The sequence below is a fragment of the Leptodactylus fuscus genome, chromosome 5, assembly GCF_031893055.1.
Source record: "Leptodactylus fuscus isolate aLepFus1 chromosome 5, aLepFus1.hap2, whole genome shotgun sequence".
Lineage (NCBI taxonomy): Eukaryota > Metazoa > Chordata > Amphibia > Anura > Leptodactylidae > Leptodactylus > Leptodactylus fuscus.
The window spans coordinates 187,299,009-187,315,889 of record NC_134269.1 but is presented as its reverse complement, the minus strand read 5'-3'; the positions used below and the strand labels follow the sequence as shown (position 1 = coordinate 187,315,889).

The window sequence follows — 16,881 nt, the reverse complement described above, 5'->3', positions numbered from 1 at the left end:
TCAGAAGCTGGAAAAGACTGGCACAGACCACACAAAGAGGGCATGAGAGTGCACCGGTCATGTTATCAATATAGATAGAACAAACATTGCATAATAGTGGATCTGTTTCGGCCATGATCCTGGTAAACAGAGGGCTGTGTCACCTTATCTGAACTGCTGATCCGGCTCTACCGCAGGTTTATGGCGTATTTAGAGAAGATTTACTAGTTTTTAGAAAAACATGGGAAAAAAAAACCCCAAAGTAAATAAACTCTATCTTGCCCCACTGCCCTAAGCCCCTGCTCTTTATTAATTTTCTATATATATTTATATATTATATATTTTATACACACTTTCTCTAGGAGAAAATCTCAGCTTTTTATCATCATTTATTCACTGGCGATTCGTTTTTTCGTATAGGTTTATAGCGGTCGGAACTTTATTTTTCTGACATAGACATACCAAGGTTTTCAGGGTCCCCAGGAAATTTTCATATTGATGATCTATACTCAGGATCAGTGGGCGCCTGGCTATTGCAGAACGACAGTGTCATAGACCTGCAGTACTCTGGCATGGCTATACAGCAGATAGCGGTTTTTGCATCTGGCACCATCCAATGCCTGGAGGCAGCCGTAAGTGGAAAACGCCTTTAAAAATAAACAAGCCGGCTGCATGCAGGGACCACTAGGAGCTTAGAAGCTTATCACATACTTTGGTATAATTAAAGGGGATTCACTGTGAGTCTGAATACTTACTACTTCCTTTAGGTGGTGATCCCAGGGGTTGGTTCCAACCCTGGATCACATGATCAAACCCAGCAACTGCCCTCCACATTGCTCCTCCTCCTCTCCCGTATTCACAGTTACCTGTACTATGGGGATTGATAGACTATAGTAAAGCAAGACCTGTGAACAAGGATAAGGAGGTGGAGCAAATTGGGGTCTGGGTGTAGGTTCTGATCAAGTGATACAGGCTAAGACCCAGCACGGAAACCCTGGATTCACTGCCTAAAAACCCCAGAGGAAGTAAGTATTAACAAGCTCCCTGGAGAACCCCTTTAAATTGAAAGAATAAACAGTACGCAGCAGGCTCCCTCTAATGGTGGCTGCGGGCAGATGGAATTTTATCATTTAATGCAAGGTCTGTGCAGAGGATTTGGAACTCTGCATAGAACATACATTAACACTTTATTCAGAACCCAACTTTTAACCCCCTCCTATAAGATTGGGTGAAAAAACAGAAAATGATCTATAAATAACAGTTTTGAAGAGTATGGGGGAAGGGGGGGGGGTCACACCCTGCACCTGGAAGATACCACATCCTCCTGCTTGTCCGTGTATTCCTGCCTACATACAATAAAGTAAAGTAATGTGTTCAGTGATAGATATATATGACTGAGCCGTCACATAGGATAGGCACAGAGCGTCACTTACATAGTAGTTACAGGATGACAGAGACAATATAATCAAGGTAATTATTTACTGACTGATGGACACAGACAAAGGAAGAATGCAGCAAAGTAAGAGGCTGCCACAAAGTGTACTCTGGCCTGTTAGAGGAGTGGTACACGATGTCTATGGATTGCTGTGTCATGCACCACTCTCCAAAGGCCTCGCATTAGGCCACGTGCGACCAGCATAATATGGATACCAGTACTTTGGCCACTATTACCAGGCTGAAGGGATCTACAACGCAGTCAGTGGTGGTCAGCAGAACAGTGATAGACTCGGGACTTGTGGTCATATTACACAGGCTGCAGTAACATCACACAGTCACTATACAATGTACAGTCCTCGCATACTCTGCATAGTCCTGGGCCTAGGTGCAATCCCTGAAAACCACAAATTTTATACTAGTGGGGGTGCAACACATGGAGCCCCCACTGATCAGCTGTTTGATCACTAAGAGCACGTGCATGCTCATTTGAGCCACAATGACTGGAGGAAGATGGAAGGATATAGCCACATTTAGTACAAAGCCATTTCCATTGGTGCTGAACTAAAAACAGTTTTCCAAACTGAAAAGGATCCTTTAGCAATGACATAAGAAAAAGACTAAAACACTACTGAAGACTGCAAATGGATGAAGAGCAAGTACGAGAAACGTCACATCTCAAGTGAAGCAAAAAGAAACCCGCACTGTAACACATGACAGACTTGGCTTTTGGGAGTGGAAATAACTCTACTAAAAGAACGTTCAATAATTCCTAAAATGGATGATGTACGGAAACTTGTATGAAACGGGGGGGGAAAGTATGTCACTAATATGTTACTGATGGGGTTCCGACACCCAGCACCCCTGTGATCAGCAGTTTGAGCCCTGTGGCCTTTTGCTGGGGTTGATGACGTGTTCATAGGTCACATAGTACAGCAACAGCTGAGTCCCAGTAACATGAATGGAGATGAAATGCAAACAGATGGGTGGAGGTCCCAGGTGTCAGACCCTTACCAATAACATTTCTTCCGCAAAGTGGGGATGGGATTCGCAAGAATCCCATCCACTTTGCCTGCATTGTACAATGCCGCGATTTTTCCCGCAGCGTCTCCGCTGCAAGCAAATCGTGGCGTTTACATCCTGTGGGGCCTACACTGCAGCTCTGTTTGTTCAGATTGTCTGCAGTGCATAGCTCACCAGGAAGTAAATAAATGAAAATCAAATTTTTACTATTGTAGATTACATTGCAGGTAGCTAAGCTGGTGCTATACATTTACTGGATAAATGACTTAATTTCTGCTCCTCATGAAATAAAGCAAACATTTATGCAAAAATAGTACCGTAATTCACGTGATGGCTTATAAAGTGAAACCGAAATAAATGTTCTGTGAAATAAGTCATATCTTCTTCTGCGGCCACTTTAAATGTCACTGCAGCACAGCTTTGGCTCTAGCAATGAGATTTTTGGACGTCAATGTCCCACCTGGAGCCAAATAACCAATGATGCGTTTTCTGCAATGTCAAATGTAAGTATTAGTCATGAGATTATGAGCACAGCGGCCTGCAGGGATGCCGGCATGGCGAGAGATGATCTGCGGGGAGGCTGCGGGACTGATAATCGCACAGGCAGATCTACACAGCACAATGATAAAGTGTCATGAGATACCGTGTAATCGGATACAGCCAGCGCTCCGCTCAGGAAGCTGAAAAAGGGGACAGTCAGTGATTCATTAATTCTCCATGATGAAGTGGTGTGTGTATACCGCGCCAGTCACCAGCACAGCAATGGGAGAAAATGACATTCAATGAACTGTGGTGTGAAAACATGTGTTGGGGTCTGTTCACATTAAGACTTTTACAAGGATCTATGTGAAATCAGAGCGTCAGCCTCATATTCCTATAGTAAACACACATTGGGTGTGAATTATAAGCAAATGTGACACCTGTGAAAATACTTAATGGACAATCACATCAGAATATACATTGATACATTAAAGAAAATCCTTCACAGACGGCCCTTTAAATTGTCCAAGAGGACATTTTGGGTTAATAAAGAGAGTTGATCCTTTATAAGCCCCATCTACAGGTCAGAGTGCAGAGCGGCTGCAAACAGCAGTGTGAGAGCTGATACACTGCTGTCAATGGGAGCCATGTAAATCTCCATTACTACAGGGAAAGGCAAGTGGCATCCTCCCTGCTGCACCCAAGGGAGCAGACACCCCATAGCTACTCTTTGTATCCTCCTGAACAAAAGCCAAGACAACGTCTGTACATAAATAGGACTGACACTCCATCTCCGTATGTGCTACTGATGGACCAGAACAACTAAGGCTAGGCTCACATCTGTGTTCTGTGACCGTTCAGGGATTTCTTCCCCCATGCCAATTGAAAAATCCTGTTGCATTTATAGAGCGAAACCTGGCGGACCCATTATAGTCTATGGAGTCCGCTGTTTTCTACAGGTAATCACTTTTTAAGAAGATTGTCTGTTTCCACAGGTGTGAACCTGACCTAAGGGGGCATTCACACTACTGTTGTTTATGTCCATTGCTGTCTTCAGTCATAGGATGACAACAACAGGCATTAAACTGTCAGAGAGAACCGTCACAGGCGGATAGGTAAAGAACATGATAAAGCTATCTTCTGTCATGTTGGTTTACTTTTGTAACGTAAGATAAAGTCCTGCAGGATAGTAGAGATGTATCCTCTGGGATCAATGATCACCATGATGGAGGGAGTCCGGTTCTCCGGACTAAGTTTGGACCAGGAAACCTGGCCGATGTACAGACTGGATTTCTGGTCTGGATTCCTCCATGTATATGGGGCCTCAGGGCTCTGTCCTAAGTAGAATCTACAAGACTGATAGTAACCCTAGAAAACATAAGATTGTACAGAACCTGATGTGCAGAACACAGGAAATAGGAGGACACGACAAGCACTAGATTTCTGCTGACAACCTGAACCCATCAGATATGGCCTAAATTCTGCTGACACAGCTATTTGTTCCCTCTGCTAAAGAAAATAAAGAATACAGCCAAGCACCAAGGTCACAAGATGGAGGAAGAGACTGTGGCTGTGAACGTCCTGTTACTTCTGAGGGCCGCACATTACAGTCAGTGATGTAACAGGCAGCTGCTGTCATGGAGGGAGGACACACACGTTACACAACTCTCTGAGGAGATTCTGCCAGGTCGTCTCACTGACTGGTGGAGTCAAGTCCTGGCGCTGCCCTATAGATTTTGTGAGGCAGTTTTCGGCGGCCTGGTAAGTACTTGTGAAGCAAAAACTACAGGCCTCATTTATCGAAGTGATCTGACTGGAAAATTGGCCTTATTGCCCAAGTGCAGCTCTCGTTCTGTATCCTGCTCGGTGATAGGTTGCTATGAGAAACAAGGCTCGTTTTCCCGCCAGATACTTTTGATAAATGAGGCCCATAGATTTTATTTGCTTAACATTTACTTGCTGGACATCCAAAAACCATATCAGGAAACTGCGTGCCAACTTGTGGTAAACCAGGTGTCAAAAAAACATCAAAAAAAAAAGCCACTATAGATACAATTAGGCATGTTACACCTAGGATTATCCAGATTTTAGGGTGTGGGTAGGTTGATATCATGGCTTATCCTTATATATAGGATAGGTCATTGGACCCTCGTTGGGGGTTCTGAACTGAACTATACAGTGTATGGAGCTGGAAGTCGGAGGCTCTGCACACTGTGTAGTGGCTGTACTAGAACAATCATCCATCTGATCTGAATGTATGTATAAAAACTTGTCAAACTAGAAAACCTCTTTACAGAGGACCTGCCACCCTACCGGACATGTCTTGTATTCCCCATATAAAACTATAGGGGGGGGAGACAAGTCTGGGGGTGTTGACTGGTTCTTCTTAAGAATCTTAGAGGGATTTCTGACAAGCACAAACTACAGGACTACTGTTGACACTTTCGCCTTGCCGCTCTCTTCATCCCTATGGGACTGCCGCTAATAGCCGAGTGCTGTGGTGAGGGATGAAGTAACCAGCCAGGAATGTCCTGGGTGACCTCCATTGATCTCCTTGATCCTTCATGTTTAGCGGTAGTCACTCAGTCAAGCCCCTAATGGATGACGTACAGATATAGCAGTTATAAATGTTTTATCTAAGTCTTTTCTGAGATAAGATATCACGCTGCAGCTATATAACCAATCGAGTTAACTCGGCTTCATCTGTATGTCCAGTACAATAGATATATGGGTCACCTCTCTGCCGATACCAGAACATCCCTTTAAGTTTTTCTGGCCATTTTAAAAAGACTATACAAATATCTGTCAGTAAAAGCAAACCATAGCTGAAGGAGCAAACTCTTTCTAATGTCAGTCTCTAGACACTTGGGCTTATTTGCATCTTAAGTGCCCGGAAAGGAGTAAGGATACAAATTAGACAAGCAAAGTGCTGTCAGAAGAAGCTGCCGTGTCACTCACATACCGCCATCTCATTACTTATGCTTCAGCGGGTCAGGCGTAGACACTTACTGTACAGTACATGCTGGAAACTGAAGGAATATACATCATTCTGCAGAATATCAATCACCCATTTACAGTCAGGGGACTTAAAGGGGCTTTCCATGATAAGCACTGATGGCATATGGCTTTGGCTATGTTCACATATGGGGCCGGAGTCTGTCCAGCTCAGGGTCCATCTGAAATTGCAGACAAAAAAAGTCCTGCAAATCTGACTTTCTCGTCCAGCAATGTCAGTAAGGAAGACTTAAGTTGACCAGGTATAACATGGCCAGTCTTGTAATACTTCATTTCCCTTGCAGTGGAAATGCCTGATAGTCTGACATTCTCTGATAGGACAACCCCTTTAAGGTAATCTTATTCATACCATGCTGCTGGGTCAGATGACATCACAAAGATTATTACCGGCACCGATGATCAACAAAAGTGATCAGACAGGATTCCGCTTACAAATATAGGGCAAATGGCGGCACATGCATTCCTTTCAAGTCACCAGTGTGTCAGTGTAACATGACCTATATACACTCACCGGCCACTTTATTAGGTACACCTGTCCAACTGCTCGTTAACACTTAATTTCTAATCAGCCAATCACATGGCGGCAACTCAGTGCATTTAGGCATGTAGACATGGTCAAGACAATCTCCTGCAGTTCAAACCGAGCATCAGTATGGGGAAGAAAGGTGATTTGAGTGCCTTTGAACGTGGCATGGTTGTTGGTGCCAGAAGGGCTGGTCTGAGTATTTCAGAAACTGCTGATCTACTGGGATTTTCACGCACAACCATCTCTAGGGTTTACAGAGAATGGTCCGAAAAAGAAAAAACATCCAGTGAGCGGCAGTTCTGTGGGCGGAAATGTGTTGTTGATGCCAGAGGTCAGAGAATGGCCAGACTGGTTCGAGCTGATAGAAAGGCAACAGTGACTCAAATAGCCACCCGTTACAACCAAGGTAGCCAGAAGAGCATCTCTGAACGCCGCACAGTACGTCCAACTTTGAGGCAGATGGGCTACAGCAGCAGAAGACCACACCGGGTGCCACTCCTTTCAGCTAAGAACAGGAAACTGAGGCTACAATTTGCACAAGCTCATCGAAATTGGACAATTGAAGATTGGAAAAACGTTGCCTGGTCTGATGAGTCTCGATTTCTGCTGCGACATTCGGATGGTAGGGTCAGAATTTGGCGTCAACAACATGAAAGCATGGATCCATCCTGCCTTGTATCAACGGTTCAGGCTGGTGGTGGTGGTGTCATGGTGTGGGGAATATTTTCTTGGCACTCTTTGGGCCCCTTGGTACCAATTGAGCATCGTTGCAACGCCAAAGCCTACCTGAGTATTGTTGCTGACCATGTCCATCCCTTTATGACCACAATGTACCCAACATCTGATGGCTACTTTCAGCAGGATAATGCGCCATGTCATAAAGCTGGAATCATCTCAGACTGGTTTCTTGAACATGACAATGAGTTCACTGTACTCCAATGGCCTCCACAGTCACCAGATCTCAATCCAATAGAGCATCTTTGGGATGTGGTGGAACGGGAGATTCGCATCATGGATGTGCAGCCGACAAATCTGTGGCAACTGTGTGATGCCATCATGTCAATATGGACCAAAATCTCTGAGGAATGCTTCCAGCACCTTGTTGAATCTATGCCACGAAGAATTGAGGCAGTTCTAAAGGCAAAAGGGGGTCCAACCTGTTACTAGCAAGGTGTACCTAATAAAGTGGCCGGTGAGTGTACATAGTCATAGGATTGCAGTACTCCAGCATGGCCACTACACAGTGTACAGAGCTGCCTGATTGCAGATGCATCCACTGTATAGCTCCAGTATCCAGTAACTGACCAATAAAGGTGCTGAGTGTCAAGATCTTACTGAAAAGATACTGATATAATCTATGCTGAGGAGGGGCCATCAATATACAATGCACAGTATACTCCTTTAAGACATCTAGGCTCCCGTGTAAGAAATACTCATATGAAAAGTAAAGCCACTGGATGAGGTAGGAGTCTATGTAGAACAGATGCAAACAGATTCCCTCCCGTTGGCATCCATCTGTATATGTCTTTAGTGTATTCATTAAATGGATGCGCTAAGCAGACGATAAAAGCGTAATATGAACATAGCCTAAGGCTTTGTTACATTTCCATCACGGGCTCCACTCAGAGCCTCAATTGCAAGTCCTGTCATATTTGACAGGAAAAATAATGTAGCATGCTGCATTTTTCTTCCCTTCAAAATGGCAGACATCAGGACAAAAGCCACCTCTCCCGACATGTCTGAAGAATATAGGTTAGTAAATACTTGGATTCCTCATACAACTACAATTCTGCACCAGAAGACATGATCGCTGATACTGATCACTGGACAGGACGGTGAAATCACATATACATCACCGATTCCTGAGAACACAGATTGGACATGGTGGTCATGTGACCTTCTTGACTTCCAGTATGTGAGTAAAAGGGATTAGGGACAGACAAAAAAAAAAATAATAAAGTGTTGTGGAAAACCGAATAGGTCCCCTCCCCTTACACCTACCATGGTCACCAATGAAGTATGTCTTCCTCTGTTATTCCTCTTAGAAATTTATGACTAAAGCAACAACTAGACCCTGCCATTTCTCTAGAAAAGACGCTCTAGAATTGTTTTCATGAAGAATACAAGTATTTGCTAAAATGTCACGTTGGAGGAGGCAACAGGTCCTTAAAGATGTCCATGGCTTCGGGAATAATACAGCCACCGCATCACATTTATACTGACACTCAATGGGGTTAACATGGTTGAAAATCCTGCAGGAAAGAAGAAAGCCCCATGTACATGACCGAGTGTGCTGTCCGAATGGGAAGGAGGCGGATTGCATTAGGGATCGTCATCCAAGTACCTTCTGTGATGCACTCACCTCGGGGCTCCCGATGACACAGAACAGGATAGGACCTGCTCTACATACATCAGAATGGACCAGAGCATTGGACACCACCTCGGGAGCGCTTTGGCCTCAACACTCAGGTGTAGGTTTACCTTCACTGCCACTATATAGGCATGGAGTGGTATTCTTTGCTCATAGGCCCTTATTCTAAAAAGAGCCTATGGATGCCACTGTATGCTGACATATGCCGGCCCAACGATGGCCAAAAAGACAATATTGGCCTTACTCAAAGGGTTTATGGATATAATCAACATGTACAACAGGAGATATTCACTGCAAACTCAGTATGAAAGCGGCCTAACAATCTCTCCAGCATACTGTAGATAAGTCATGTGTCAGTAATCACACCTTATATTATCTGCTCCTGGCCAAAGGTCACGCTAAATATATTCAGCAGGGTAAAAACATTCCTCCTAGGTGATTTTCTGTGCAGATTTGCATTTGGATATTGCTCCTTATGAATGGGAGCCAGAAAAAAAAAAAAAGATAGCTTTTATTGAAGCATTTTTTTGAAAAAAAAATAAAAATTTCTGCCTCCCATTCATTTCGAAGGGGTTGGTAAGGCAGATCCAGCTGAAAATGGGTCATGACGCTTTTTTTCTCCCTATCTACCTGAAATGTCTGCTAAAGGGAAAAAAAATAAAAAAAATAAATCTCATCCACTAGCACTCAGGTAGTTCCAAGTGAAAGGCTGCCAGTCCTGACCAATACAACATGGACTGCTGAAACTTTTCTAAGGCGTTTATGGGGAACATATCCTGAAACCATCAACTGCTCCAGACAACCTCCAGCAGTGGAGTCTGCACAGAGGACAGAGCTGGAGGCAGAAGGCTCCGTCTACTGTATAGCGTTAGTGCAAGAGTATCCTTTAAGACACTGTGACTCACGACCGGGGTATTTCTTCTACAATAGAATACATTACATATTTGATAGTTACTATTTAAGAGTCCTTCAGTTTTATTAAAATGAAGGAGCAAATTCCAAGGTGATTAAGCAGATTTCTAGGTGTCAGATGACCAGGAACGTCTAATTCCAGCAGCTTACAAGCTTGCCGCTAAGACTGTGTTCACACTAATATTGTCATTTTGCTCTGTTATTGAAGGAGAACAATAAAAATAACATAAATGCTGGATCCCTAAACGGGTGGGCACCGAGCAAAATAAGGATTGTTAGGTCTCCATCTTGGGGCCCAGAACTGTATCGGAGAAAACAGAGCAGCATGGTGCCTAAGGGAAAGACAACTAACAAGTAACTCCCCCGGCTGTCAATAACCTCTCTGGCATGCAGTATTACCACAAATCTGTGGAAATATAACAGGGTTGTTAACATCCATGTGGTTGTGCCGTTAAAACTGCTGTACAGCTGCAATAAAAGCGCAAACAAAACAGAACCTGGCCCCTGAGGCAACCAGCTGGTTGGCATGGGTCCTGCTTCTGCCTGAAGAAGCCACAGGCCAGTCAAACAAGCGGTATTATATGGCGAGCTGTCTATGTACTCCAAGGATGGATAAAGCCGCTTGTGCAGAGTTCTCCAAACTGGCTCATAGATGGGGATCCTGGGCAGGGGACCTCCCCTATGTTGTTCAAATGTCCTCACCCCAATATACAGTCGGTACAGAAAATATTCAGAGCCCTTTAAATTTTTCACTTTTTGTTTCATTGCAGCCATTTGCGAAAATCAAAAAAGTTCATTTTATTTTTCATTAATGTGCACTCAGCCCCATCTTGACAGAAACCCCCCAGAAATGTAGATACTTTGGCAAATTTATTAAAAAAGAAAAACGGAAATATCACATGGTCATAAATATTCAGAGCCTTTGCTGTGACACTCATAGTTAACTCACATGCTGTCCATTTCCTTCTGATCCTCCTTGAGATGGTTCTACTCCTTCATTAGAGTCCAGCTGTGTGTAATTAAACTGATTGGACTTGATTAGGAAAGGCGCACACCTGTCTATATAAGACCTCACGGTGCATGTCAGAGAAAATGAGAATCATGAGGTCAAAGGAACTGCCCAAGGAGCTCAGAGACAGAATTGTGGCAAGGCACAGATCTGGCCAAGGTCACAAAATAATTTCTGTAGCACTCAAGGTTCCTAAGAGCACAGTGGCCTCCATAATCCTTAAATGGAAGAAGTTTGGGGTGACCAGAACTCTTCTGAGACCTGACCGTCCAGCCAAACTGAGCAATCGTGGGAGAAGAGCCTTGGTGAGAGAGGTAAAGAAGAACCCAAATATCACTGTGGCTCAGCTCCATAGATGCAATAGGGAGATGGAAGAAAGTCACTGCAGCCCTCCACCAGTCGGGGCTTTATGGCAGAGTGGCCCGAAGGAAGCCTCTCATCAGTGCCAGACATAGGAAAGCCCGCATAGAGTTTGCCATTTAAAAAAAAAAAAAAAAAAAACACACACATGAAGGACTTCCAGACTATGAGAAATAAGATTCTCTGGTCTGATGAGAGGAAGATTGAACCTTTTGGCATTAATTCTAATCTGTATGTGAGGAAAAGACCAGGCATTGCTCATCACCTGCCCAATACAATCCCAACGGTGAAACATGGTGGTGGCAGCATCGTGCTACAGGGTGTTTTTCAGCTGCAACCTCTTCCAGGGTGCTCTGGTCCTCAGACTGGGCCTAAGCACACAGCTACAATAACAAAGGAGTGGCTTCGGAACCACTCTGTGACCATTCTTGACTAGCCCAAGCCCTGACCTCAACTGAGCATCTCTGGAGAGACCTGAAAATGGCTGTCCACCAAAATTCACTATCCAACCTGACAGAACTGGAGGAGATCTTCAAGGAAGAATAGCAGAGGATCCCCAGATGTGAAAAACTTGTTACCTCAATCCGAAGACGACTCATGGCTGTACTAGCTCTACAGGGTGCAAATACTCAAAGGGTCTGAATATTTATGACCATGTGATATTTCAGTTTTTCTTTTTTAATAAATTTGCAAACGTATCTACATTTCTGTTTATTCTCTCAAGATGGGGCTGAGTGCACATTAATGAGAAATAAAATGAACTTTTTTGATTTTAGCAAATGGCTGCAATGAAACAATGAGTGAGAAATTTATAGGGGTCTGAATACTTTCCATACCCACGGTATATTACTATAATGCCCCCCAGAAAACTGGCATGAGTAACACAGGAAATCTCAGGATAGGAACTTCTTAATAATCCAGGCGAAGGAAACTCCGGCCATAACAAATTCCCCTATAGACTCTGCATTTGAGCACCCATATTACAGCCCTGGTTCTCAACCTGCCTGCTGGTCTGCCAAATCTAGAGCATCATACAGACGTACCATGCTCTAAGGCAACATGCACATGACCACATGAGTGTCGCCGGACCGTGAATAAATGGCACATGGATGAAAACTGTGTGCCGCCTCGCGCCTCTGTAGACTCATTCACTGAGGTCGGGCTGCAAAACAGACAGGAAATAATACACGGTCATAAAAATATCACAGGTAGCACACTGACAATGCATACGGTCGTGTGCATGAGGCCTAAGTTTGGGTCAGCAGGACTGTTCTAACAGAGACGCTCAAATACGGAGCCAGTATGTCCATGTGAATCGGAGAGACGTAGGACTATGGCGGTATTACTCCGTAGAAGAGTAATGTTTATCCCTTTAACTTGGGGTCCTATACAAATTAAGCAGTATATAACACACACAGTCTGTCTGCATTGCAACCGATCAGGACGCGGCTTGTGTTTGCCAAAAAAGCCTCCATGGGAATGCGATGTGGGAAGAACTCGTAGTAGGTCTGCTGCCATAGACTTGCCAGTGGATAACCTTCTATAACGCAAAGTCAATTAAAGGGGTCACGCGGGGAGTAAAAATTTACTTATATGGTGACGCAATCCCCAAGACTAGGTAATTAAATTTCTACTCCCCAGGCAATTCCTTTAAGAAGCCTCGTTTGGGCAATTACCCCCTATTCACCGGATAAAATGCAAATCAGTGGGCGTCCAACTCTTGCCCCCCATCAATAAGGAAAACGGATTTCGGTCACTTGTTTTGAATGGCACAGTTTCGGTAGCACGCACATTGCTCCATTCATTTCAATGTGAGCACTGGAGCAAACCAAAGTACAAAGCTCGGCAATCTGACGTGCACACATTGCCTGACCATTGCTCCATTCAGAACAGGGCACAAAACTCCCCCCCATCTGAGCAGTCAGACCCCACCAACCGTCAAGTTATCCCTTATTCTGTGGACATGGGATAATTTGCTCAAACAGGAGTACCCCTTTAATTAAAGGAGATGATCATCCACGTCAACTTCTTTCAAACCTACATGATGAAAAAAAATAAAATTTATACCATTCTTACCATACTGATCCCCCACCTCTTCAGTTTCCCAGATCCCCTCCCCCTGCCTGACCCTTTATCCTGGTCTCCAGCAATAACCATCTGACTACTGTAACCAACCTCTGACCTCAGTAGTCAGACTGCCAGGGATTGGCTGCAGCGGTCACATCTCATCACTGGGGATCAGAATATAGAAACAAGTGGGGGACAGGACGGTGAAGGCAGGTGGGGGCCGTAAAGGAAACAGGAGTATTATCTTATACCCTTCTAAGCCATAAGAAAATTAATTATGTGGATTTTAGATGGACAACCCCTTTAAGAGGGAGTAAAAGGGCAGCTATGATCATTATCGGGGGTTTCCTGATGGTCAGAATAACCTTTCTGTACTTATATCTGATCTAGTGCAATGGCTGCAATCCGAAAGCTCAAAAATGCAGTCAATGTAACGGCGGACGCAGCGTGGCTACACTGTGTTACGGTGAGCGTTACGAATACGCAATAAAGGTCACATGACACAAACAATACAATAGTTATATCAGGTTATATACTCCCATACAGCATTATATATACACACAAATATATATGTACACACACATGTAAGCGTGCACTATATAAGTGTGTGTATATATATATATATAGTGTGTGCGTGTGTGTGTGTGTGGTCAGGGCCTTAGTGACCTAGCACACCACCACACTTAGTGACCTAGCATACGGCCCTAGCACTGCCATCTGACAGGCCCAGCCTGGAGCCGGTGCTCTATCCACAGACACTACCAGCCCTGCCCAGCCAACATCATGTCTCCTCCACATAACTTACGCTTTATCCACCAACTCCCGGACTTTCCACATGTTGAGCATCTTGGCTCCCGATCTCTTCCTCCGGCCCTGAGGACTGGCTCTTCCCCTCTTTCTCTCTCTCAGGCTCACTCACCGGAGACCTGCCGATGTCACTCCGCGCAACCGCTCCACTGCCCTACACGCAACGACAGATCGCGTCACTTCGCGTCTGCGCACTAACAAGCGACAGTCACCAGCCAACCCCTAAGCGCAAGCGCAATTGTACAATGCGTTGATTGCCAACCAGGGGACGCATGCGCTATTTACGATAAGAGTACTAGGCCTCAGGTCTTGCGCTTGCGTAGTCAGAGTCCTTCTGACTACGCATGCGTGTTGTGCTACTGTTCAACCTGAGCTTTCCCGATTCTCCACGCAGGCAAGTGAGCTCCACCTTGGAAGTGACGTAGGAGACAGGTAACTAGTGAGGCGCGTCATGGTAACAGAATAATAACCCCATGCGTCACTCTCAGTGGGAGTTTCCATCGCCTTAAACGGAACAGTCAGCATGTGATGGCCGGGATGTTATATCAGTACACACTCTCACCTTACCTGATATGCGTTTGTTCAGACGTGCAGGTTTTGGTCAGGTTTTATGGTGCAGTTTTTAAATTCGAAATCAGAAGCGGATTATAAAAAGAGAAGTGTCTAGGGTGTATTCACACAGTGCAGTTTTAGAAAAAGAAAAAAGACCATGTTGTGTCTTACATTCATAGTTGAGTCATAGCTCCCAACGTTCAAACAACAGAAAGAGGGACAAAATGTGCAGTGCACTATGCGCGCCGCGCCACATGTAGCTCCACCCACTTCTACGGTGACTTCACCCATTCTCATCCATTTTTCCATGTGCCCCCACACACCCCTACACTTAGCCTAACATTATATGCCCGCACATTATAATGTTCCCCTCCAATTTCCCCACAGAAAGAAGTTCCTCCCCTCTTGCCCCAGTTTAAACTGGGGGCAAATTTGGGGAGGGGGAGGGGCAATAAATTAATGGCAGCTGGACGGGGAGATAAAACCGTAGGGGTAACTGGAGGGTGACAGTAAACCGATGGCAACTAGAGACTGACATGTTATCCCCATTTAATGTCCCACATTTTTTAATGTCCCCCTCCAGCTGTCCTCAGTTTAATATCCCTCCTATTCTCCCCATATTTAATGTTTCGACCCCTTCCATTTGCCACCAGTTTAATACCACCCTTCATCTGTCACCATTTTAAACGGGTGCTATCCTAGGGAAAACTCATTTTTAACTAAATAAATACTTGCATAGCCTTTAGAAAGGCTATTCCACACATACCTTTTATATGTGAATCCCCTCAGTGGTTTTCGAATGAGCCCGCTTTTATTTATTCATATGCTAAGTAGCCTCCAGCGAGCATCAGGAAGTCTCAGTGAGCACTGTCTGCAGTGTGTGTGAGAGCAGGGAGGCTGATGAGTCAGAAGCACAGTAGCAGCCTCGCTGCTCTCACACACATAGCAGATAGTGCTCGCGGAGACTTCTAATGCTCGTTGCTGGCTAATTAGCACATGGATAAGAGCGGGCTCATTCAAAAACGACTGAGGGATTAACATACAAAAGGTATGTGTGGAATTGCCTTTCTTAAAGGCTATGCAAGTATAGGTTTAATTAAAAATGAGTTTTCCCAATGATAGAGCCCCTTTAATGCCCCCCCTTCATCTGTCACAAGTTTAATGTCCCCCTTCATCTATTTAATGTTCCTCCTCCATCTGCCCCCAATTTCGTATCCCCCCTTCGTCCCCAATTTAATGTCCCCCCTCCATCACTGCCACCAGTTTCATACCCCCCTATATCTGTCCCCAGTTTCATGTCTTCCACCTTCACCTGCTCCCAATTTCATATCCCCCCTTCATTTGCCCCCTAGGTTCATGTTCCCCCTCAATCTCCCCTACACTTTAACATAAAAAAAACACTGATACTCACCTTTCCTTGCTCCCCTGCTGCTCTGTCGGCAGTCTCTTCTCCTGGAGTGTTCTAGGAGCTGTAGGTGCGATGTGAGTGACGTTAGCACATCACACCTACAGCTCCCGGCCGGAGTGCACGGGGAGCACAGGGCTGAAGCAGGAGCTTTACGCGGAGGCTCCTGCTTCATTCGCTATTGAAGTCAACTCATCTCCTCTGGACGCAGATAAATTGAATCCGGGACATCCCTCCCGCCAACCGGGACCGAACGACCCACAATCTGGGACTTTCTTGTAGAATCCGGGACGGCTGGGAGGTATGGTTGAATCACATTTATTTTACCTCTAAAACTAAGAAACTTCATCAAAAATTGCATCAAAACGGCTACAGTTATTTCCAGTCTGGTTTATGACGCAGTTTTAACTGCCCAGCTGCACCATGTGTATATACCCTTATTCCTTCTCTCCTTTTATCATCCACCGCTGGTTTTGTTTTGAAAACTGCATTGAAAACGGAACAAAACTCACATATGTGAACATATCCTATGGTTAAAAAGGACCTTTCGCCACCTGAGACACATGCGGTTTTATATACCGCTAGAAAGCCGACAGCGCAGTAGACACTGCTGTGAGGAAGGGTATTCCTGACTGACTGTCTGACGGTACCGGCATCGATAGCTCTTCACTGGGGGCACAGAACGGGCACAGAATGGGAAAGCCAATAGTGTGCCGAATTCAGCGCATGTATTACACCGCATGTGCCGCAGGTGGTGAAAGGTCCTCTTTAACATGACTGTTTGCTTTAATACACCCAGCAGGACGTTTTTGTACTATAGTCCCCCCCCCCCAATTATATACAACACACCCCAAACATATAACATCGGAACAAAAATACTACGCATCTATGGTAACCTTCAGCACACCCCAAAGTGGATGTAAAACACACCAGACCCCCTA

At 44.8% G+C, this 16,881-nt stretch overlaps 1 protein-coding gene across 2 annotated transcripts in view; it reads right to left on the bottom strand.

Annotated features, from left to right (window-relative positions):
* The window catches only part of CLINT1 (clathrin interactor 1), a 61,424-nt gene extending 47,178 nt beyond the window's left edge, over positions 1 to 14,246 (bottom strand). Inside the window, exon 1 of one of the 2 annotated variants that reach the window (XM_075274864.1) lies at positions 13,982 to 14,246. In XM_075274864.1, coding sequence (XP_075130965.1) covers positions 13,982 to 14,022 — 41 coding nt within the window. In that variant the 5' untranslated portion in view covers positions 14,023 to 14,246. The remainder of the gene's footprint in view (positions 1 to 13,981) is intronic. The other variant, XM_075274863.1, reaches the window with a different exon arrangement.
* Positions 14,247 to 16,881: the final 2,635 nt, after the last annotated feature.